This window comes from Lagopus leucura, unplaced genomic scaffold, assembly GCF_019238085.1.
Source record: "Lagopus leucura isolate 7727_CA_CO unplaced genomic scaffold, USGS_WTPT01 Super-Scaffold_100002, whole genome shotgun sequence".
Lineage (NCBI taxonomy): Eukaryota > Metazoa > Chordata > Aves > Galliformes > Phasianidae > Lagopus > Lagopus leucura.
In genome coordinates this window covers 75,252,524-75,277,010 of record NW_024962263.1, presented here as the reverse complement: position 1 = coordinate 75,277,010, position 24,487 = coordinate 75,252,524, and the positions used below count along the sequence as shown (strand labels likewise).

The following is a 24,487-nucleotide window of genomic DNA, read 5'->3' as shown; positions in this document are numbered from 1 at the left end:
CTTTTTCTTTTTCTTTTTCTTTTTCTTTTTCTTTTTCTTTTTCTTTTTCTTTTAATCCACCTGACAGAGCACATACTTTAATGTTAGACATTACAGTATTAATTTATATTCCTGTAACTGGTACATGTGCTAGACAGTTTAGTGAGTTTGAAGTGAGTTTTGATTAAATTTTACTTCGATTTTTAACTTGATTTGTGCTGAAGTCAATACCCACATTCAGCATTCATTTGTTTAAATTGAGAAGTGCATACGATCATAGTAATTAATAAAAATAAGTTAGTTTTAAGTCTAATGTATTGCAGTAAAGATGTACTTGCCTGTAATGAGGTACTGCTAAAATAAATAAATAAATAAAATCCGAAGCAATGTTATTTCTGATTTTATTTTCTGATTTTATTTCGTACACGTAAGTTTACAGCACATTTAGTACTACTTTCAACTATATCGACTTAAACTTTTCTCTGATGTAAATCCGTTGCGTGTTTCTTAAAATCCATGCAGATTTCCTTCATTACATCAGAAAATAATCACTAAATTCCGCAAGCTTATTCAAATGCCTATCATCTTTTGTTAAATAAAGTATAGAGCCAGCATCTAACTTTGTCCTCAATTCTCCTTGGAATTAGATTCTAATTTCAGGATCAAATTAATGCTTCAAAATAAGAAGATTGAAATTGTATTTTGAATCATAATTAGAGGACCCTAAGAAAATTCTTGAATTAAGACTTGCAGTGATATCTCAACTATGTTAGCGTAGATTTGTAAACTAATTTATCTATCTGATTCCCACAGGAAATCCCTTGTGCAGAATTAGGTCTTTAAGTTCTTTACAAAATTCCTGAGCGGAAGTAGCTATAAACAAACTAGTTCAACCAGATGACCATGATGCTCCTCGTGGCAATTTCTCTCTCTCCCTCAACATATGTTAAATGTATGCACATTTAAATCTTGAGGTGGTCCATTCTTTTATTTGTTTCCTTCATTCTTTTTATTTGTTACTTTCACCACAGTGCAGACAGGAAAAATTGATAACCACAGCCTAAGAAGCTGATATGTGAAACAATCATCTTAGATGAAGAGTTTGGTATCTTTCTCTGCATGAGTTGACACAGGAAATCAAATACAGGTCTTGCACTCTCAAGAGCTTTCTAAGCCATAGTTCATTGCTTCATTTTTCATAGGGGTGTTTTAGTTGTCTAATTTCAGCAGAAATTTCATAGCTCAGAGAATAAACAGAATTGAATACTTTGGCTCTACTGCTTCAATGCACAAAATAGTTTGCTTCTTGTCCTAAACAGGTACAACTTAAGTACTTACAGGCACAGAAAGCTATGACCTTAGGTGATTGAAGTCTGCCTTCTGCTTCTACATTTTGATATTTTGATCTTAGCCAGATAATTATCACGTTGTGAGTTGATTTTAAACAATCCCATTCTCACTTTTCTTGTATTTTAATTCTATACTGTAGAAGCAAGGGGGAAAATCAATTTTACTTTAAATGACCTGGAGCTGTATTTCTACTCCACAAAAGTCTGTGTTTATGATGCATTACGGATTTATTTCTTTCTTAAAAAAAAAAAAAAAAAAAAAAAAAAAAAAAAGCCTGCTTACAAAGTTAAAAAGGAAAAGGCAGAAACCTAATTTTCAGTGAATAAACAAAAATACAGAACCTTCAGTCATTTGGAGATTCAGTAGCCATAACCTAGGTCACTTTCAAAAAACATAATTAAGTTTTTCAGTTCTCATGGTTCTCATTAATAAATTGAAATTATTTGAAATTCCTGGAGGGGAGAAATTTGACTTAATTATTCCATAAAGCAAGCTATTATTGCTTTTACTGGCTTCTACTGCAGATGTTTGACCTCATATATGAAGAAATTCATTTCTCTTAATGTGAGTTCTACCTATGAAAAATTATTTTCTCTCCTTCTCTCTCTGCTTTTTCTGCTTTCCTGTGACCTCTGTCTCTTTCCGCAGTCCAATGACATTTTTTTTCCAATAAACAGTCAATTTGCGTACTTAATTAGCCAATAATATTGTAAACATTCCTGAGAAATCTACGATCCTATTATGCTATCGTTAACTGAAAGGGCTCAAGAGCCAGACTTTAAGATTACTGTTAAACAGTGCTCAGTTCTGAAGGAACTGTAGGTCACTTGTTCATAGGTACTGTAACAAAACTGGTTCTTGAAAAAAGAATAATGAGTTACATGGTCACAACAAAAGTAATATATGTTTCCATGGAAACTACAGCAGGTACGATGAGCACATTTGATAGAGGAAATTCTCAGCTATGAAACATGTCAACATAATAACCACCATTAGCTACGACATTTTATTTTTTTTTCTAGCAAGGAAGAAGAGCTTGCATGCTGTGCTCATAAAAATTTGCACCGGCGGAGGTGATTTACTCTGTCTTTTGCCAGTGCTGAAGCACAACGTGGAGTGCATCACCATATTTATAGCTAGTCTTTGATCTCTATAAATGTTCAATAAGCATTTATGTGTGTAAGAGGATGCAATTTTTATTTTTATTTTTTCACATGGAAGAATTCAATTGCACACCTTTGCTTCTTATACACTTCTATTACACACACTGTGTTGCCAGGCTACCCCTCTACTGCTATCTATTGCACGACAGTAAAATGTAATGGAGCATTGGCTGGAAGGTTCAACTTTTACTGCCAACATCCCCTTCTGACGTCATAGGTCAACATAATAACATAGGAGGCATTTCTTTCAGAGTAGTCTAGTGTTTGTATATCAGGGTGATAATTGTGATTGTCTTTTAAAGTGAGGCAAAAGTCATCTTTTTTTTTTTTTTTTTTTTTTTTTTTTACTTTTGATTGATATTTATTTGCTCAAAAAGTTTTAATTGTATGGTGCACTGTTGCATCAGTCTTAAATAGAAGAGTGAGTTTGATGTGCTGTAGCTATTCAGGAATATAACACCAGCATATTGGCTGCTGGTCAAATGCTTTGATTATAAGAACTCTCTTTGCTGCTTTGTTTTATAACAGCTGGGAAGGAAATTGGATTACAGCGTGGAGACTGAAAAATACATTTCAAGTATTTTTTATTGCACATAATAGCAACAACCTAGCATTTCCAGGGGCTTCTATGAATTAAAAAAGCAAAACAAAACAAAGGAAATGGATAGATAGATTAGCACAAATCTTCTTTTTTTCTTTAGTCCTAGTGAATAACAAAATGTCAGTCTGAAGAGCTTTTTTTTTTAAAGTTATTTTCTACACCAAAAGCAGCATATCTGAATAGTGAACTGTGCATTTTGGATACATCAGCATTCTTGGAGCTTTTATTGAGGTTCTCAAGATTTTTGCTGCTTTCTTTCACACAGACAGATTGTGGGAGGGATTGATTAAACTTTATTTAGGTTTGTTTGAAGTGCAGTGAAATTATTGCTGACAGTAATAGTAATGTAAGGAAAAAATTTCCGCCATTCATCTTTTTGAACAATGAAACAATTTAGTACTTAACCTGCAGGAGTCTCATATTCTCTAAAAATTGAAAGAAAGAAAATGCCATGAGTTAATAACTACTAAAAGTTGTAGTGCTTGTTTTCTACATATACATTACTTCACAGGGTTCTTTACAGCTAACTGTGCAGTTTGTTTGGGGGCTTTTTCGGTCTTTCTATATTTGTGAAAATAGAATAATTAATGCAAATCTTTTAAATAAGGACAGTCTTGCAAATCACATGTAACAAAAATAGCAGGCTTTATATTTTTAATAATGTCTCTGTTTCACAGTGCTGTGTCCAGCCAATGAAATGCGTCTGGATTCAACAGGGGTAATACTGAGCCCTGGGTATCCTGACAGCTACCCAAATCTCCAGATGTGTGCATGGACCATTACTGTGGAAAAGGGTTACAATATCAGCATGTTCTTCGAATTCTTCCAGACAGAAAAAGAATTTGATATACTTGAGGTGTTTGATGGTAACTATAAAATATGTGATTTTGGGTGATACTTTTTCCTATACAATGTGTTTTTACTTTACAGCTATGTTGAAAATCTCAAATCACTGTTATTTGTTCATACCATATTTTATTTATGTATAAAAAATTAAATAAGCAATTGTTTGAATTTGTTGTGCTAAAAAAATATCTTTTGATTATACTGTGTTTAAAAACTGTACAGCAAAAGTTATGAGAAAGAAATAATTTTGTTTCAGTACAATTAGTACTCTGTAGTATATAACATGTTCTGTCAAGATCAATTCCAAATCAGATTAATTTACCATTTGCTTGGGAGATGTTTTCTATGCATATTAATGTATAGAATATATATATGTATATATAAAATTCATTGTATATTATTTAAAACTTTGTAACTTCTTGGTGTTGTGGTTTTTTTTTTTTTCTTTTTTTTTCTTTTTTTTTTTTTTCCTTCCTTATATCAAGGACCAAATATTCATAGCCCATTGCTGATTTCTCTCAGTGGGGACTATTCCTCGTCTCTCAATATAACCAGCAATGGGCACGAGGTATTTCTCCGATGGTCAGCTGATCATGGCACCAATAAGAGAGGTTTCAGGATAAGGTACATAGGTATGTAAATAAGATTTTCATTAATTTATAAAGAAATTCAATATAGATAAAACTTATTTACTGTAAAAGGATAATATAGGTTATATTTTCTTATATTAATTGCCCAGACTGAAAGAAAATACAGTTTGTTTTGTATGTGAACCGAATGGTGCTGATTTAATGAGGAACAAGACTCCATGCCCCAACTGAGATATACACAATCATATGTACTCTGTAGAGATTGAATCAAATGTTTCAAAGAACTTTTAAAAGGTGAAAATAAAAAACTGAAAGAAGCAATCTGCCCCTCCTCCCCTTCATCATTTACCTAAATTTGTGTGCCACTGACCGTCATCCTGGATTTTTATGGATTTCATCATTAACATTTTTAAGGTATGGCAACACGGCAGGAGTGAGCAGTGATAAGCAGGAAAATCATAAGACCTTGAAGGATTGAACTCTTTGATTCAAAGTTCAACATAATCAGCAAACAGATATAAAAAATTAACATCATACACACAGTGAACATGAAGATGGTACTTTAAAAGATACAATCACATTTATAGAACCATTATATAACACTATTTTTACAAAATATGTTTCATACATTAATCTAGAGTAAATTTGTTGTCACTTGCAGCAATTACACAAAATCTATGTTTGTGTTTGTTTTCCTTTTTAAATCACCACAAAAGATGTGAAATGAAACAATGAAAATAATTATTTGAGATAGAACATGTGGAACATTTTCATTGCCTATTCTGGATAAATTAGTGGCATGATACATTTTTATTTTACAAGTGGAGAAAGGAACAGAGAACATATATGATATTCTGCCTGCTGTGTTTGTTTTTCCTTGCTTTTTAGCTTCTGTTACAGGAAAATAATTAGACGGTACAATAGTCTGTAAAACAGTATCTCTCCCTTTAGGTGAAGACAGTTTTCTCAGAGGTGAAATGACTTTGATGTGCAGTTAGATGAAATCTACTTTTGCCTGGACACAAAATATTACACTGTATACTCATTTTCATTGTACTTATTTTGGATCTAGAAACAAGTGTCTTCTGTATGAAAAATAAAATTAAAGTGAAAGACCAGAGAAATTTAGTGCAAGGAAAAAAAATATTTTCACAGCATGTGCTCTGATAGATATGCTTCATGTTCTGCTGCTTGCTATGATAAAGAATAAATGAACAGCCAAATGATTCCATCCTGATTGTAGGAAACCTGGTTTGAGAAAACCATTGCCCTATAGGAAGTCATAAGACATGAAAAGTCTTAAAGAGTAAGTGAGGCAGCAACTTGCTATTTGCCTGAGGAATGGAACAGATGGAGTTCCTCTCTAGTTACCAGTGTTTTGTTAAAGCATGAAGAAACTTAGATGCATTTGGAAAACAACTTCCAACTTACTTTTCTTTCCTACAAAACGGGCATATAACCACCTTAGCTAACAGCTCATGGCTTCTCCTTGATGAGAAAGATCAGAGACTAAGTTAAATTCCTAAAAAGAAAACCAACTTATCTCAAACTGCCTTCCAGGCTGTAAGTTTCTTTTGTTGGAGTTCATTGGTGAAGTAGCCAAAACAAAGTAATTTTATACTCACACATTTAATGGACAAGGGATTTAAAAGAAATAAAATCATAATGACATCATGATAATTAAGAAGTTTTTAACGTCATGAAGATTTCAAACACATACATCCTCAAATATGTTTATGTTTCCATGGTTTTATGAAGACTTACAGATTTTTTACAGTACCTGGTGTTCTAAATAAGTCACAAAAATTAAAAACCACCACCAACAACAAAGCAGATTCAGTGTTTTTGGCATGTTTTTATGGTGGTACTCATAAATACAGTTAAAATCTATTTTAGCTTTTATTAGTTCAATTCATTGTATCACAGAATTTGAGTGTAGTAAGACCAAAAGGAAAAGATTATTTGAAAATAACTATGTATAGTGTGCTCTTGATATTTCTCTCTTCCAAAAATTTTGTATAATACAGGAATTTATATGATTGCAGTAAATTTCATCATAAACTAAAGTTATGTGGGTTATTTGGTTTAAAAAGAAGACAGTAAGAAAGCTACAGGAGTTATATAGGATATCTCTCTACTTCCTCTCAGGCTACTAAACCCTGAAGCACTGTTATTGTCTTATTCTTTTGTCTTTACATCTAGTAAAATTGCTTAATGCTTATGTGAACAGGATACAAAATACTTCTACTGATATTTTCTGAGCTTGTTATCAAATGTTCACTAGCTTCAGTATGAATTTTCAAAATTTGTCACCTGGATCCTGAATGCATTTTTTTATTTATTTAATATTTATATTTAAAGCTCTCTACTGTAGCACTCCAGAGTCCCCTCCACATGGTTTCATTGTCAGTCAGACAGGTGGACAGCTCAACAGTATGGTTCGCTGGGCCTGTGATCGAGGTTTTCGGCTCATTGGGAAAAGTACTGCTGTTTGCAGGAAGTCTCCATATGGTTATTATTCATGGGATGTTCCAGTTCCAGCTTGCCAAGGTAAAATATTTCATAATAAAATATATAAGAAACTGTATTTTACTTTTTATTATAAATGATCTTTTTCTTTTCTGACATAAAAGGAATTAGCAAAACTTTAGCAAAAAAAAAACACCCACATTTAATTAAGAATATTGTAACAGACTTTGTTAAGGCAGACAGATGCTAAAAATAGTGTATATCATTATGAGGAGAAAAAAAACACAAGGTTGAAATATGAAATCATTCAAAAATATCATGAATGGTTAGTAGAGTTCATGCATTTATTTTTGTGTTGGTTCTACTTTGAAGAAGTAATTTTCACTGTAATTGCCACTTTATCGTGATCAAGGAGTATTTTTAGAATACTCAAAATTTGCCAAGAATAGGAAATCAGTCAATAACATCATTGCTTTTGAAACCATTCTAATCATTCAGTATTTGCATTGAAATTTGAAACAGAATTAATCAGGTTAATGATGCTTCATGTATCAAACTCTCTATTGTGGTACTCAGTAGTCCTCTCCACGATGGTTTCATATTTAGTTACTTCTGCATTATAAAAGCAAAACATGTTTTCCTTAAGAAAAACAATTATTTCACGTCCATTGTAATTGTATTTTAATTCTTTCTTTTCTGAGAAGAATGCCATTGTGCTAATAATTTCCATGTTTCACTCTTTAGTGAAATAATAGAATGATTTTTTTCATGAAAAAATGCAGTTCTGGTTTGTAACTTTTGTTCAGAATTTTGTGTATCAAGGAATTTACATTATCCTCTTACGTAAGCTGGTGAAAACAACTGTTATATTCATTTAGACTTCATAAATCACATGTTCACAGAACCAACAGATCATTCATTACAAAATCCTAGTATGGTGTTTCAACTAGATGCTTGCATACATTTTGTTACTGTTGACATAAATGATGTTTGAATGCTTCAAGCTAATTTCCAAGATTTTTTTTTTTTTTTGAAAATAAGCCTTTGAATTTCATCTTTGCCTGTATTTGTGAAAAATGGAAGTACATACAGTGCATTTGCTGAATATAATTGTTTAGCTTTTTTTCCTCCTCAGTTGAACAAGGACTGCTTTCATGACAGTTATTTGTGGAACTGGATCAAACTGTTAAGTAGATATCTCAACTAGTGGGAAATATTTAAATATATACATATATATCAGAAAGGATTGTTAAGCACTGAAATAGACTCCCCAGGGAGGTGGTTGAGTCGCCATCCCTGAATGTGTTTAAAAACTGGATGTGGTGCTCAGGGACATGATTATCAGAGGGTTATTAGAGTTAGGGTAGTATGGTTAAGTCATGATTGTACTCAATGATCTTTAAGGTCTTTTCCAACAAGAGTGATTCTATGATTCTATGCTTTTATGATTCTAACTCAAAATGTCTTATCAAACAGAAAGTTTGTAGGTATAATAAAAATTATTTAATATATACTAATTAATCTATATTAATTAATAATTAATTAATAGTTATGAATTTGATAGAATTTAATTTTATTATATAAACGTCTGTCAATTCTTTCATCAAGTCCCTTTGTGCTGAAAGTGGTTTTTGACCATGATATGAGCCTGCAACTCACAACTCAGGTTCAACCTGAAGACACATTATTACTGTAAAACCCCTCAGAACTAATCTGATTCCATACATAACTGAAGTATATAAGCCTTCCCTTGCTTTGTTGAGCTGAAGATTATCCCCATGTCCAGATGATACAGAAAATTGATATGAACTCTTGCATCAAATGTTTAAGAACTCCAGTAAATATCTCTGATGTTCTTCAACAGGGGATATTTACCAGACATAAGGGCTTTGCCATTCTCCCTAGTTCTGAGGATTACAACTTCAGTAAAACTAGTTATCCTAAGCATGTACTTGCAGTTGTTATAATTTTATGATAGAGAGGATTAGCATTGTTTTTTTAACCATAAAAAATGTCAGTCAACTTTGTTGTCTGTTTTTATTCTTCACAATTTACCTGCTCTTTTACCATGCAAAACTAAGTGAGAAAGTCCCATCTTGCCTTCTGCTTCATGTTTTCTGTCATTTATAGAGTAACTAGCAAAGGCAGTTTAATTAGTTGTTTCATACATCTGAATTTAGGATTTCCACTGTTAACTAACCATTTAGCACAACATAAAATGTATTAGATGTTTTTTACATAGCAGTGGAAATACAAAGGAAAAAAAAAAAAGTTATTTGCAGTTTCTTTGTAAGTAATGCATCATATTTTGATCTATTTTTTTCCTGACTCCTAAATGAAGATTACCAGTGAAATCATAGAATCATAGAATCATAGAATCATTATGCCGACAGACTGATTCTACTTACGTGAATGATATAATTCAAATTTTATCAAGGCATTAATGGAGATCTTTGAACATCTAAGGAGTCATGGAGTCATTAATATCAATGTCAGATATAAAACATCTCTGTTAGATATTTATATATATATACACATATAAATGTATAATGCTGATTGCAGGAAAATGATCTGCAGTATGTGAACAAGTAGTGTGCTCTAATGTGTTTTTCATATGTGGATTACAAGCAGCAGCTGCTGATCTTTAATAACTTTTTTGGGTGCAGATATATATATTATGCTGCACTGATGTAACTGGCATTGAATTTAGTTCTGGCAACTTCAATATGGCCTGAAACTTCTGCTTATCATTACATGTAGTTTTGAAGGAAAAAGCATGGACAAGCCTGCCTAATTTTCCAGCTGCAAAGTTATTGAGAAATTTGATAAACATCATTTATGGCACGTTTTCATTTTAGTGTCATAAGGACTGTTTCTTTCTTTGGTAGTATCAAGTGAAATAATTAATTTCTCTGAGAAGTTTAGTAAAAAGTAGAAGATGGACCTTATGTTTCATGAACGTGTCATTTTTGCTCATTCTAGGTTCATGATTTCATAGAATTTCATGATTGTTAGAGCCTTCACTATCTCCTAATTTCTTTTTTCTTGTCTTCTTCTAAAAATATGTGTCTCTAATTTCCGGTATAAACTATGATAGCCATAAGATATAAAGAAGGTGGTGAGCAAATTAATCATTGTTTTCTGTGGTCTTTTCATCACATTATGTCCTGCAGTTTAACTTTACATGTAATCTCTAGTTTCTTCATATGAAAATTCAAGAATATATTGTAAGTTATTTTATTGCATCTGTTCTACAAGCTTTGATAGCTTTAGAGCTTTACCTGTGTCTCAGCTGTGATCACTTACATTGGTGCAGAACCATAATGTTACATTGCTTATGAAGCAGGTTTGTCTTTCATCAGACCAGCTCACAAAAAAGGCAATAACTGATCACTATTTTCCTAAGAAATGTACATAGTCTGAGAGGCTTGATTCTTCATAGCTACTTAGGCAGAATAGATAGTCTCTTATTGTTCAACATTCCACTTCAAAGTAAGGTACTTCAGAATTAAGTGGCTAAGCCCTATTTTGGGGATCAGATTTACATTATATGTTTGCTGTTAAAATGTTAAAATGTTAAAATGTTAAAATGGAAAAGACTTTTTTTTATTATTTTATTTCTCAAACAAGGTTTTTTGAAAGAATAATTTTGGGCTTTTTCTCTGCTGAGTAATGACATATATATATATTTTTGGTGGGGGAGGGAGCTTGCATTTTCATTTGCTAATTTTAAAATATTTTTAAGTGTACTTCATTTTTAATTTGCAAGATGAAAAATAGAATGTTGAAAGTTAATATTAGTGTTAGCCAGGGGTTACATATTATATCTGAGAAACCCGAAGTGCAAACTAGATTTCTGATGCCTCAGTCTGATACTTTATTTATTCAGCCATGCTGGACCTACTTTCCCAGATATTGTCTATCAGATATTGTCTATTTCATCTTCTTCAATTATCTTCTTTTTTCTTTTTTTTTTTTTTTCTTATTTTGAATGAATAGCTGCAGGGTTATGAACCATGACTCTTTTTTTTTTTTTTTCTTTTTTCTTTTTTCTTTTCTTTTTTCTCCTCTATCAACAGACAAAAATTTTCTCTGATTTCATTCCCTAAAATGTTCAGGTAGATTTTTTGTGGACTTAAAATTCACATTAATGAGTTAAAAAGTCATTTGAATGAATTTATGATTATTGAAACTGTAGTACATAAAAACTCTGTGACAAGAAGAAGCTCACAGTGAAAAACAGATACAATGACTACGCCTTTCTCTTTAATCAGCAATATCTTGTGGAATTCCTAAAGCTCCAGTAAATGGTGGGATATTAACTACAGATTACTTAGTTGGCACCCACGTTACTTACTTCTGCAATGATGGATACAGATTATCTTCCAAGGAACTTACTACTGCAGCCTGCCAGCCAGATGGTACCTGGAGCAATCACAATAAAACACCTCGCTGTGTAGGTAAGTAACATGCAAAAATAATCTAGTAAGAATGGGGCTGCACATTATGTTTATTTATCAAAAGTAGAAAACATCATGTCTCTTATCTTTCAGCTTTCAGGATACTTTATGTGTAATTGCTGGTATTACGTTATTGTGAAGTATATATTTTAAATATGTACCTGAGAATATACTGAAATATTCTATGAAAGTGGAATAAATACCCTACAGATTACTGAACATATTCAAACTGATAATAATTTTCTGATAAATCAAAGTTAATGGCTGCAGTGTTTTATGCCTAAGTCAGCTCTACAATGAGAACTGAAATGTTTATATGCTGTTCATAAACCCTATTTACTATCCAGAATTCCAAAGTATCTGGTATTCTGGAATACTTCTTGGAAAGTACTACTGATTATTTGTATCTACCCCATCATTATAATCCTACACTATCTAAATTCTGGGAAACATCAATGAAGAGAAAATGCTTGGTCAGTTCTAAGAAGTAGGTAACTTCGAAGTGGATATGAAAATCCAGGTGACTAAGCGTGAGATAGCAGTACAAAAATGACTCATGCAGATTGAGATTATTTCACCCAATGAATTTTAGAAACGGGAAGAAAACATACTCTGGAATAATTTGCAAGGGCTCTCCCTTTTTCTTTTCTGTGCTGTTCTTGTAAATGCATTACCTCATGCCTTTTCCTCTGCCTAAAGAAACAAAACAGAGTGAAAGAAAGCAATATCCAGCAAAGACTTTCCTGTGTCATTTTTCTCTTGATCAAGGGAAAATTTTATGCACACTAACTTTTCTATTAGATCAGGTGTGTAGAAGAATATTTTTTTTTTGCTTGCTTTTGGAAGATGTACATGTTGAGATAGGACATGAGATAAAGATGCTGAAATGATATTGCTGCTGAAATCCCTCAATATGGATATTACTTAATGTGTCACCACTGTGCAGTCTCTCCAAGTATTTAAAGTCTCAGATAATTCATCTGGGTAAAAAATAATTCCTATATTTAAGTTTGCCTGGTATTTTATTAAAGATTTTGATATGTAATGTGTCACATCAATTTCCTAACTATAAATCTATAATGAATTCACTTATGGTATAGATTTCATCTATACCAGTTGTATAGCCCAGCATATTCTAGGCACTGCTCTAAGCCACTGATCATCAATAATAAATGAGAGAATTGTTACTTCTAACCAAAGGGAATTTTAAATACAACCTTATTCTTCAAACATTATGTCAACATGTTTAAAATTTATTTCTAAATTAATAACAATGGGTTTTTGTAATTTGCTTGTACTAAACTACGAATATGTGTTTTTGTCATTTGGAAGTTGTTACATGTCCAAGCATCAATTCTTTTACACTGGAGCATGGAAGATGGAAAATAGTGAATGGCTCACATTATGAGTATAAAACAAAAGTAGTTTTCAGCTGCGATCCAGGGTATTATGGCTTGGGACCAGCATCTATTGAGTGTCTTGCTAATGGCACCTGGAGCTGGAGAAATGAGCGACCTTACTGCCAAAGTGAGTAAATGTTGCATCTGTAACTGCTGTGTAGATTACAGATAAAAATATTTTATTTGATCCAGCTGGTAATTAACTAATTTGACATTGAAAGTATTCAATTAGAAAAGTTTTCCCTATCTCTAACCTTTTAACCAACGTAATTAAATAACAATTAATTAATAATGTTCCAGAAAGTGTTTGTTGTTTTTTTGTTTGTTTCTTAATTTTACAGAGAAAATTTTTATTTTTATTGTTATTATTTTCAATTCTAGTGTATTATTTTGGGGGCAATAATAGTCTTTGTATACAGAGTTCTTCTACGTAGCAGACAATACTTCAGGCCACAGCATTTATTTAGCTGTTTGATTAATGTTGCATAGAATCATAGGATCATAGAGTTATATATTATTGCATGTATCTTGGTGATATAAAGGTATAAATTTCTGTTCTCATTTGCTTTTAAAAAGTTATTTCTTGTGGAGAACTTCCTACACCTCCAAATGGAAATAAGATTGGAACTCAAATCACATATGGATCTACAGCTATATTTACTTGTGACTCAGGATACATGCTTGTTGGCTCTGCCGTGAGGGAATGTCTGTCCTCTGGACTCTGGAGTGGAATTGAGACCAGATGTTTAGGTATGGGTACAACTGTCATGGCATGTCTATTTTCTTTCTCTGTAGCAGACAAAAGTAAGTTAAGTTAGTCAAATTATCTCTTTCTGTTACCCTTCCAAATATGAACGCTAAGAGAGTTCTGCAGTTTAAAAATTTGTGTTGCTGTTTTTCCTATCAAAAGATAACTGTGCTAATCTTTCCACAAATTGAATCCCTTTTTCAGTATCTGCCACACAAGCAAAGCTCGTGTTATTGCACTCCTCCATATGGCTTTATAACAGATCTATTCACACATAGCAAGACTGATGAATTTCAGATCTGTCACCTTTAATATATATCCTTACTAAAATAATTGCATAGTAGATCTGAACTTAGTGAATATGTTATAGAATTAATTTTTACAATTGCAAAAGATACAATAAAAAATATAAATACATATAAAAAATATAAATACATGGAAACACAAACAGGAGCATTTCAGCTCCTGTTATTATTTCTGACAGAAAATCCCTCTCCAGGTATGATGTATACAGTTTGAAAACCCTTTGGTTGTACTTGTTCAGGCATCTTCACTTATTTAAAATACTCAGACACCAGACACTGAGTTGTTCATAAAAAAGGAACACCTGAACAATGTAACAATTGCAGTATTCCATTTTAATTCTTTAGTATTTTGTTTAAATTCTTATTTAAACAAAATTAAATTATTAATTTAGTTATTTATTAATATGATTAATTATTAAATATGGTTTGAGTTACAACTGTAGAGGCATTGATTTTAACTTTATATGCAACTATAGTTTTAGTTTTAGTGGAAATCAAAGTGATGACTTTGTCCCAGTTTAAGAAAGTAACGTGAAAGACACAGAAGTATGAACATATAAAGGAACATCTGTAAATGTAGACTTTCAGAAGAATCTGAAATTCCATATTAACTGTTTATTGCAGATTGTTGTTCTCTGTGCAGATTGCTGTTACCCTTTTACTTGCTGTTACCCTTTGCAGCAAACTGCTGTTTGCTCCAAATAGTTTTCTTTTGGTAGTTCAGTATTACTTGGTTGGTATAAATCCTCACTTAAGCTTAATCTGAATGACTCATGAATAAGCAAAAGTGTTGCTTATCAAGCTGAAAGTCTGAAGCTGGAAGATTTCCTGACAAATAGCTGAAGGGAACAGGAAGTTCTTATGTTTCACTTTTACTGTGAAAAGCATTTAGCAGTGGGGGGAAAGAAAAGAAGCTATTTATGTTTGATTTTTTTAAATATTTTTTTATTTTTACTTTTTAGCCTTCTTTAAATTGTGAGAAAATTCAGGACAGATTTCTAAATCTTGCAGATTTGGGGCACCATAATACATATGTAGCCAAAACATGCTGATATTTTTTCATAATTAGGAGTTTATCTGCAATGGCTACAGCTACTCATGTTTGCAGAAATATAAAAATTAGAGCAGAGAAAAAATAATCTTAAAAAATGCCAAATTCTATGCTTGTTATGAACAGCACCTAGGGAAAATACACATTTTAGGAATTTGCCAAAATAACTTTATAGCAAGTGATGCTTAACAGAAAATAAATTTATTTCCTCTGACATTTGCCTCTGGAAATAAAAATCTAGTATAAACTTAATAATATTAAAAGATTGCTTAGTCTTTACTTGATTTTTGGATTCAATTGGCTACCAGTGTATTTCTCTTTGAAGTGTTGATGATTCCTTTAACAATTAGATAGCATTAATGACATCATACAAGATAAAATAATAAAAATTTCCAGGTATTCAGCTCAAAAACTCAAGCTATTTTTTCGAAAGTTAAACTCCAGTCTTTCATTTAATTATTATGTTAGACAACCTAATTTTCTTTTCATCTATATGTAGTTAGAAAAAATTATAAATAGTGAATGCTTTTCACAGTCCTATTTTGCCTTGCTTTTTCCATTGCTATTTCTTTTCTTTCAAGGAGAAGAATAGTACTTTATGGCCATTGAATCTTAGGAGACATTGTTTGGCAAAGAGAATTAGAACATTTAATACAACTACTCTTCTTTTTGAACACCGCATTTTTCTATTTAATTCTTTTTTTTATTATTTTTTTAATAAGAAGATGTCATCAGTTGGATTGAATGGGTGCACAGCCCCCAAGAAACTGACACCTTAATTCTAGCATCCTTATATCAGGAAGAAAAGGCTAGAAGGCATAAAGGGCATCAGAAGGCATCATAGAAGGCATCAAGTACAGAATGGGAGATAATTAGGTGACAGCAATAAAAATGCTTTAAGATTTGTATACGTGCCTAATATTGGAAATATTTTGGAGCCACAGAAAAAAAGTAGACCAAAGGAAGCTTGCTGTGGTCTGCATTTCTCTCTCGTCCTCTGTAAAACAGGAGAAGAGCAGATTATTTTTCAGCAGATAGGAGGTCTGGAGTCATTTAAGGCAATCCTGTCTATTTCTGTAGGTAGGTTAAGGTTATACTAACTCCTAGATACAGCTGTATGGTAGCTTGACACTTTAGATAATATGTGTAGTTCTACCCTAAAAGTTAATGATTAATTTTAAGTATAAATTATCCATGTAATGAGACCCAAAAGATCTCAAAGGGTTTATAAAAGTCTGTCTTTTGTTTATGACTTTTGACCCATTTTATTCAGAAAACCTAAATTACAATACAGTACTATGAGAGTAGTCATATAAATGTCATGATCTCAGTTAAGCAAAATGCAGTGGGAAACTGAGTTCTGGATCTGTATTCTTATTCTCTCTAGCTAGTGAGGAAAAAAAATGTTCAAATAATAAAATAAAATCCTAACAAAAATGACAATGACAAAAAATATTTTTATAACTAGAAAAAATCCTCAGTTATCGTTTTATTATTATTACTGTTGTTATTTTAGTGTCACTCACTAGCTAGTTATTAAAGCTGGCCTTTTTCCAAGGAAGAAATACAGAGAGTCTGCTTGATTATATTTTATCATGAAAAACGTGTAAAAATGAGAAAAAAAGGATAGAATATTTTCAATCAACTGCCTAACCTGAAATAGGCTAACTGATGTAAACTTACTGTTAATCTTGGTGTTATTATAAAGATTTGCTTAGAGAATTAACACTTGTCTTTATAAAATGCTAAATATTTATCTGAATTTAAATACTGAAATGGGGCTTATTTGATCAATAAGAAAAGGATGTCTTGTCTACATCGCTAATACTAGAGTTTTAATAGACTGAAAAAGGTAGCAGAAAAAAAAAAGCTAAATTGATTAGAGAGAGTGTTAAACATCAGCATTTGTTCATAGACTCCATACAGTGTTATTGGGATACATTTCATTTTTTTTTTAATGCGAAATAGCAGTAGTATCATTTTTTAAAGATGTTGTTTGTAACCTGGATAATATTAAGGAAATATATCCTTGTGAGAACTGTAAGTCCTGCAGAGGAGAAGTGAAGTTTGCTGTTGAATAATATCCTGGATATCTTTTTTCCGTAAACATACTGATACGTAGATTTCTTTCACTATTACACTGAGGTTTTGAGTTATTGATGAATAAAATAAGCACATGTATGGTTTTGCCATTCAATCAAATATTCTGTGTTACTTTTATTCCTATTTTTGCATCTCAGAGAGTAATCTTCACTGCTGAAAATAAGCCTGCTTTACAGCTGAGGTTTCAAAGGTTCTGTCATTAAGTTGAGCTCTGCATTGGTGGAGCTCTATTTCCTGTTAAGCTAGGTATTTTATTAGGTGTTCAGATGTTATGAAAATCCTTTATTGAGATTTTTTGCCTGATTTTTTCTTACTTAATGGTATTTCTCTACAATTATTTTTCAAAATAGTAGAGTAACCTAGATAGAAACAGGCGATGTTGTAGACCTTATTTCCCCTAACATCTGTTGCTAAGTAAAACATTCCTATTGAATGTTTTTCTTCATATTTCACCCATTGCCTGCACAAAAAAAAAAAAAAAAAAAAAAAAAAAGAAAAAGTGTTCTAATTCAGCATTTAAACCTACAGGCTGCATTATGATCTAGAGGCCTCAGCTGGATTCACAGCCCTACTCTATAGGTCTTTCATAGCTGTTTCTTAGTAATATGGGAATGAACTTGGTCTTATACACTGAAGTAAAGAAACTGAAAATGTATGAGGCTATACTGAGAAAAAGAGCATTCTAGAATGCTAGTAGTATTGTGAAGTCAATTTAATTACTACTAGGATGTTAGAATTTTTTTTTTTTTTTTTTTTTTTTTCATAATAGTATTTATCGTAACCTAATTCTTGGATGGAGATTTTGATTAACATTTGCTTATTTTATTCTTGCATTTTTTTTTCCATGAGCTAGTTCTTACTACAGTGAAGTACAGTGACTACAGACAAATGCTGTATTCTAATGTGTTTTTGTGCATTTAAGAATGCTTTGTGTTTTGTTTCTCACTCACTTATTCCCTTAAATATAGATCAGAAGTACTGCTTGATCTACTTCTTCTCTCTCATTTTTTCCATAAATTTTATAGTATTCTTTTTCATGTTCTAATAGACTTCCAAGAGTTGTGTTTTTACTGTATCATTTGCTTGTAATTGCTCTTAGAACCAGAATATTAACTTGGGGATGAAAAAAAAAAAAAAAAAAAAGTGATCTATTGCATAATAATAGTGCTATTAATCTTTCATCCATGGTAAGTCAATATTCAGTGTCTTATTGGCTGTGCAAAAAGGAGTGGAAATTAAAAGTAGAATTATTAATTCTTAAATGTTTTCTCATCTATTTGCAAAATAAATGTCCTGGAACACAAGAGAAACAAAAAACAGAAGACAATGGTTGTTCCGATTTCAGACCTTTGTTCTCCCAGCAGCAGTCTCAGCAGTCCTTTGCTTTCCAATTTCTAATCATTTTACTTTTGTTTTGAGTTTTCTGCTTAGGTTTTTTTTTGTTTGTTTGTTTGTTTTTCTGATAGATTTTGTTCGTGTTTACAGAGAGCTCTCTCAGTATGATACCCAGTTTTCAGTACTTGCATTTAGTCCCCAGTGAAAACAATCAACCTGTAAAGCTTAGCTACTAAACTCTCAAATGCATTTAAGAGGAATAATTTAGGCCTCTCATTACATTATAAGACATTCACTTCAAAATAATATTCAAATGTAAATACATTAAAATGAAAATTTAAAGTAGAAGTCTCGTAAAGCAAAAGCCAGCAGAATTGATCCATGAAAACTACACGAATATTCAATAGTTATTGTGGGCATGTGTTTAATTTGTAATTAACATTTTGGAATTCCTTTCTCCACCAGTATCTTAAGAGAAAAATGACAAAAGTGAAAAATTCTACTAACATTCATGAGAAAAATGAATTAACACCTTGATTTTGAATCACACAGAATCATACAATCTGGGAAAAAAACAAACAAAAAAATTCCAATGAAATAGAAGACTAAGTAATAATGATTTCAGATCTCAGTGTTTCCTATCTGTCTCCGCCTCCCTCTCCCTCTCCTTCTCCCTTTCCCTCTCCCTTTCATAGAATCATCATAGAATCACAAGGTTGGAAACAACCTATAAGATCATCTAGTCCAACCACCTCCTCATCACCATTGCCACCACAAGCACTAAACCAAATCACACAGATCCATTTCCCTTTTCCTTTTCCTTTCCCTTTCCTTCCATGCTTTTGGAGAAGTAATGATGGCAATTACTGTGAGGGAAAGATTTTAATTAATTACCTTTGATGGAGATCAGGTCTACAGATTTTCAGAGTAAAAAAATAAAGCAAGTAAAAGCACTTATGGAAAAATATTAATGAGTATCTGACGTTATTATAATGGAGAGAATTCAGATACATAAATCAGTGCAAATTTCATTTGTGGTCTCAGAGGTTCTCTAGTCAGTAACTATGTATACCATTATGTACACCTTATTTGGCAAACATACTAAGCTGCACCAACATGTCAGATGATGTTTTGAAAACTAAACCAATAGGGCCAAATCCATCTGGTGGTTTGATTGCTGTTGTTTGTTTATCTACTAGATTTTTTACTTCTCTCAGTCAGAAAAATACCCTGTGAGACTTAAACTTCCAGAGGCTAGAAAATCTCAGCTTTGCCAATGTATTTTGTATTTTTTTTTTATAGGAAGTTTCTAACCTTCAAAGAAAGAGAAAAATACATCAGAGCATTATAAAGGCTCCAAAGTTAAAAGGAAAGAACAAACAGTTTTGCCTCTAAATCTATTTTCTCACTAGCAACCTCATGGCTTGAAGGGTTTGATTTTTTTTTTTTTTTCCTTTAGAATTATAGGACAAATGGGGAACAAAGAAGTTTGAGTGTCCAGTAATATTTTTTCCACTTAAACTTAAGTACTAGTTGTAACACTACTTGCTTTCCTTATTTTAGTTTAGTTTAGTTTAGTTTAGTTTAGTTTGAGTTCTGTGTCATGTGACATCATTTCCATTTTTCATGTTGATTGGTGAATTGTTGTGCTTATTTTTAAGTTCAGTGAGAAAAAAAAAATAGTAAAATAAAAAGATGCATACTTAATTTCTTCCTCCACTTCTCTGGATTAAAAGTACAAGGTTGAAGACTAGTCCAAAACATTGTTTTTTGACAGGACATTTGGATGTAGTTGTAGGATAATGGGATATTGTTGCAATGATTAATTTCAGCCTAAACAAATTTATGTTTGGGATTCTTTTGAGACCAGTGTATAAGATGGGAATTATTTCTATTTATACTATGTAATACTGCAGTTTTCCCCAAGTTAGTAGAAATAAACACTTGATTGTTTGAATGGGAGATTTCTTTGTTGTAAATTAAGAGGTATATTTAAAATTTTTCTGATATATTTACTGACAATATTTGTTTTTATCATTTAATTTGCAAAATCTAGCTGGTCACTGTGGTATTCCAGATCTTATAGTCAACGGTCAAGTAATTGGAGAAAATTATGGGTATAGAGACACGGTTGTATACCAATGCAGTCCTGGTTTTCGGTTGATTGGTTCTTCTGTACGAATTTGTCAACAGGATCACAACTGGTCTGGTCAGCTTCCATCTTGTGTGCGTAAGTAAGCATGACAATGCATACTGATTTCCGCTACCGAAATGTCCTTCTCAGACAAGATGAGGAGTATCTTTGAACTCTGAAAAATGAGGATTTTCAAGTGAATTACTACTATGATTAAATGGTTCAGATTCAGTAATATCATTGTATTGAATACATTTTAGTCCACCTGCAAATTTTCTGTTTTTATATCTTCATTTTTGTTGCAGAAAGCTTCATCATTAAGATGTTAATTCAGTACCTTTACTGTTCACTGTTTGCTGTCTTTACGTTGTTTTACACAGAAAAAGAGATACTTAAAACTTCTGTAATAATTTTATTTTATTTTATTTTATTTCTACTTCATTATTAATAAAAACATTATTGTTTTATATTCTACACTTTATATTATAACACATGTGGCAAGCAAACTAGACTCCACTGGACTTTGCTAAATCAGAAAGAAATATTTATAATTTTGGAAATTATTTTCAAGCAAATTTGTGCTTGATTTTTCTTATATCTGCTCTGACAATAGGTACTTCTGTAGTCAGTTTTTATAGGAATGCTAAATATGCATCTTTCGTGGAAAGCACTCAGTGTCTTATTAAAAAAAAAAAAAAAAAAACAACTTAAAATGCTCTACCATGTAAATTATAGTGATAATTATAAATCATGAAATCTGATAACAGCATTCTCTGCCTTTGCTTTGTGTTATGCTAGCTGTTAGCTGTGGGCACCCTGGTAGTCCGATTTATGGAAGAACAAGTGGAAATGGTTTCAACTTCAATGACGTTGTGACATTCTCATGTAATACTGGTTATGTTATGCAAGGACCAACCAAAGCACAGTGTCAGGCTAATAGACAATGGAGCCACCCACCTCCAATATGCAAAGGTATGAAGCAAGCATTTACAGATTTCAAACTCAGTTGGAAAATAAAGGTTGGAAAATAAACTGAAGGTAAAGGGACACTGTTAAGACAAAATGTGCATTAAAACCAAAAAATCATAAAACCAAAAATCATAAAACCATGACAACGACTTACTAATAATCATATAATGTTTCTTTTTTCAGTTAGAATATAAGAGGTCTCTCTTATATTCAGGAAGTTGTCAGGACAACTGTTGCAGAGAAACTTTCTTACGTGTTTGCAGTTTTTGTTGATTTTTTAAGATAATTTTTACAAGTTTCTTAAGCAAGTTTATACAGAGAAGACAAGGAACTTTTTAAAATCTTGAAATAATACACTACATTTTTAGCCAGTATAGTTCAAAATTGCACAGGAAAATGTATTTTTTTCACCTATTTCATTTCCATGTATCTGACTGCTCTGCTCAACTACTTTTTTTTTTCCTTATTCATTGTCATAATACATTTGGGTACTTTCCCAATACCCTAAATTATTTTAGGCCCTGAAAGCCCAATATATCCTGGGTTTCATCAAAAGCGTGGCCAGCAAGTAGAGTGAGGTTGTTCTCCACCTCTACTCCACTCTCATGAGACTGCATCTGGAATACTGGTTCAGCTCTCTTTCACATGAAAGACCCAAACAGTTGGAGCTGGTCCAGAGGAGAGCCAGAAAGATGACCAAACAGCTGAAGCAACTCCTTTATGAAGATATGAAGGCAGACTGGAAGAGTTGGGTCATTTTTTCTGTAAGAAAGATTGATAAAGATTTTTTTACCAGACCTACTAGAGATAGAACAAGAGGTATCAGCTTTAAACTGAAAGATGGTAGATTCAGGTTGTAGATAGAGAATCCATTTTTTGATGTGTGGTGAAACACAGCAGAACAAGTTGCTCATAGAAACTGTGTATGCCCCATCTTTGGAAATGTTCAAAGTAAAGTTGAGTGGAGTTTGAGAAATCTAGTGAAAGATGTCCTGCAGAAGAGGTTTGGACTAGACATCCTGAAGGTCACTTCCAACTTAAACAATAATCAGATTCCATAATTCTAAATTATTTTATGTATTCATATGTTGTTTTTCTTTGCTAAATTGTCCTCCACTTACTTTCCTTCAATCACTTTGCCGTAAGTGATAATTGACAGAACTTTATTTTCCAAGGGTCTCTTTGTTGTGGGAGGCAATTATTATTTTTTTTAATTTGCAATACTAAACACGTATTGTGGATTAAAGGTAACTAATAAATCTATTTTTCAGTCTAGCTGCTTCAAATCACTTTGTTGTTTGGGTATTGCACAGTAAAATGCAATTTTCTGAAATTTTACACATCTGCAAATCTACTGGTTTCAGAAAAGACTTTAAGAAGAGCCAGCTTTGTGTAGTACATCATTACTGGTGCTTGTAATGTGCAGTGTCTCACCAGACAGCTGTAAACTGCCAATAAATAAATAAATAAATAAATAAATCAGTATTTTACTATTTTTAAATGTATCAAACCTAATGTAATTAGGAATTATATATATATATATATATATATAATATATTAAATATATATATATTTTAATCATCAAAGTTTACCCATATTTTTAAAAGTTCATGTCTATTTGTTGGGCTATTTCCGTGTCCTGGAAGCATCACCACTGTCATCACTATCTGATCATCTGTCCTTTAGCTCAAAAAATGTGTCTCAAAGATGTGATTAGTCATCAAAATGTTAGTATAGACTTATAACTACATTTGCATTGCTGTGTGGATTAGACTAATGGCACATTTGCCCTGTAACCTCTTTCCAGCTGTGGGTAAAATTTCAGTAAAGGAAAGGATATTAATTGAATATGTTTATATGTCACTTATAGCAGCAAAGACTTTTACAGTGTTATCTTATTGTAAATAATCATTTCCTTTTATTTCCCCTGATTTTAGCCTCTGCAAGTTTCATATAATCTTCCTAGTTCTGTATAATAATATAATAAAAACAAGGTATTAACACATTTGAAACACTGCATGTTTCTCATTCAATGGATAGGAGGCCATCTCAAGACTATTTTAGTAACCTGAAGTCTATACTTTTTTCTCTTTTTAGTGGTGAATTGTTCTGATCCTGGAATTCCTGCAAATTCCATACGAGAGAGTAAAATAGAACATGGAAATTTCACATTTGGCACAGTGGTATTTTATGATTGTAATCCTGGTTATTTTTTATTTGGTTCTTCGGTTTTAGTTTGTCAACCAAATGGCCATTGGGACAAACCACTGCCTGAATGCATTAGTAAGTAGATAATGTGTATGCTTCTGTTAAAAGTGTTAACTGGCCTAGGTATTATTTTACACAACATTTCTATCAGTACCAGAAAAGCAATTAGAATAATCATATTTATTTACATATTTGTATGTGCAAGAATGAGAGAAGTGGAGCTTCAGTGGCAGCTGAAGTACAGCAATTATATTGTTATTTCATGCAGCCAATAGCATTGAAATAATGAGAAATGCAATAAAGAAAACAAAAAAATCTCTGAATACTTCAGAAAAACTTATCCATTTAATTTATCAATACATCTCAATTGACCACAAAACTACAATGATACTGAATCTTAAAAAATACAGGGCCAACTATTGGATTATGCCACTAATACTTTCTGGACATCATCTGGGACAACAGCAAGATCAAAATATCTGAATACATTAGGCAAACACCAAAAAGAGAACCAAAAATGTCCTTTAGATGTTCTCAGCTTTTCACACTACTTGAGTAAAAGTCATATGCAACCTATCCATCAGGAAGGCAAAGAGATAAACACAAAGATTTTTTTGTTTGTTTGTCCTGAAGAACTTTCTATCTGTGATGCCGTAGATATTTCATAAATTTTTCACTGACTGGGATGGTTGATTTGCTGAGTTCTTTATAAACTTTTATACAATATTTTACTTTGGGATCAAGTTTTCTCTCTGAGTAAGGCTGAAAACTTTTTC

The 24,487-nt window shown here is 32.0% G+C and overlaps 1 protein-coding gene across 3 annotated transcripts in view; it reads left to right on the top strand.

Moving 5' to 3' along the window:
- Positions 1-24,487, top strand: part of CSMD3 (CUB and Sushi multiple domains 3) — a 539,260-nt gene that overhangs the window by 472,331 nt on the left and 42,442 nt on the right. For 2 of the 3 annotated variants that reach the window (XM_042869066.1, XM_042869063.1), the window contains 9 exons: positions 3,771-3,959; positions 4,425-4,571; positions 6,891-7,079; positions 11,273-11,458; positions 12,791-12,985; positions 13,435-13,608; positions 20,457-20,630; positions 21,333-21,506; positions 23,601-23,786. In XM_042869066.1, coding sequence (XP_042725000.1) covers positions 3,771-3,959; positions 4,425-4,571; positions 6,891-7,079; positions 11,273-11,458; positions 12,791-12,985; positions 13,435-13,608; positions 20,457-20,630; positions 21,333-21,506; positions 23,601-23,786 — 1,614 coding nt within the window. The remainder of the gene's footprint in view (positions 1-3,770; positions 3,960-4,424; positions 4,572-6,890; positions 7,080-11,272; positions 11,459-12,790; positions 12,986-13,434; positions 13,609-20,456; positions 20,631-21,332; positions 21,507-23,600; positions 23,787-24,487) is intronic. The other variant, XM_042869064.1, reaches the window with a different exon arrangement.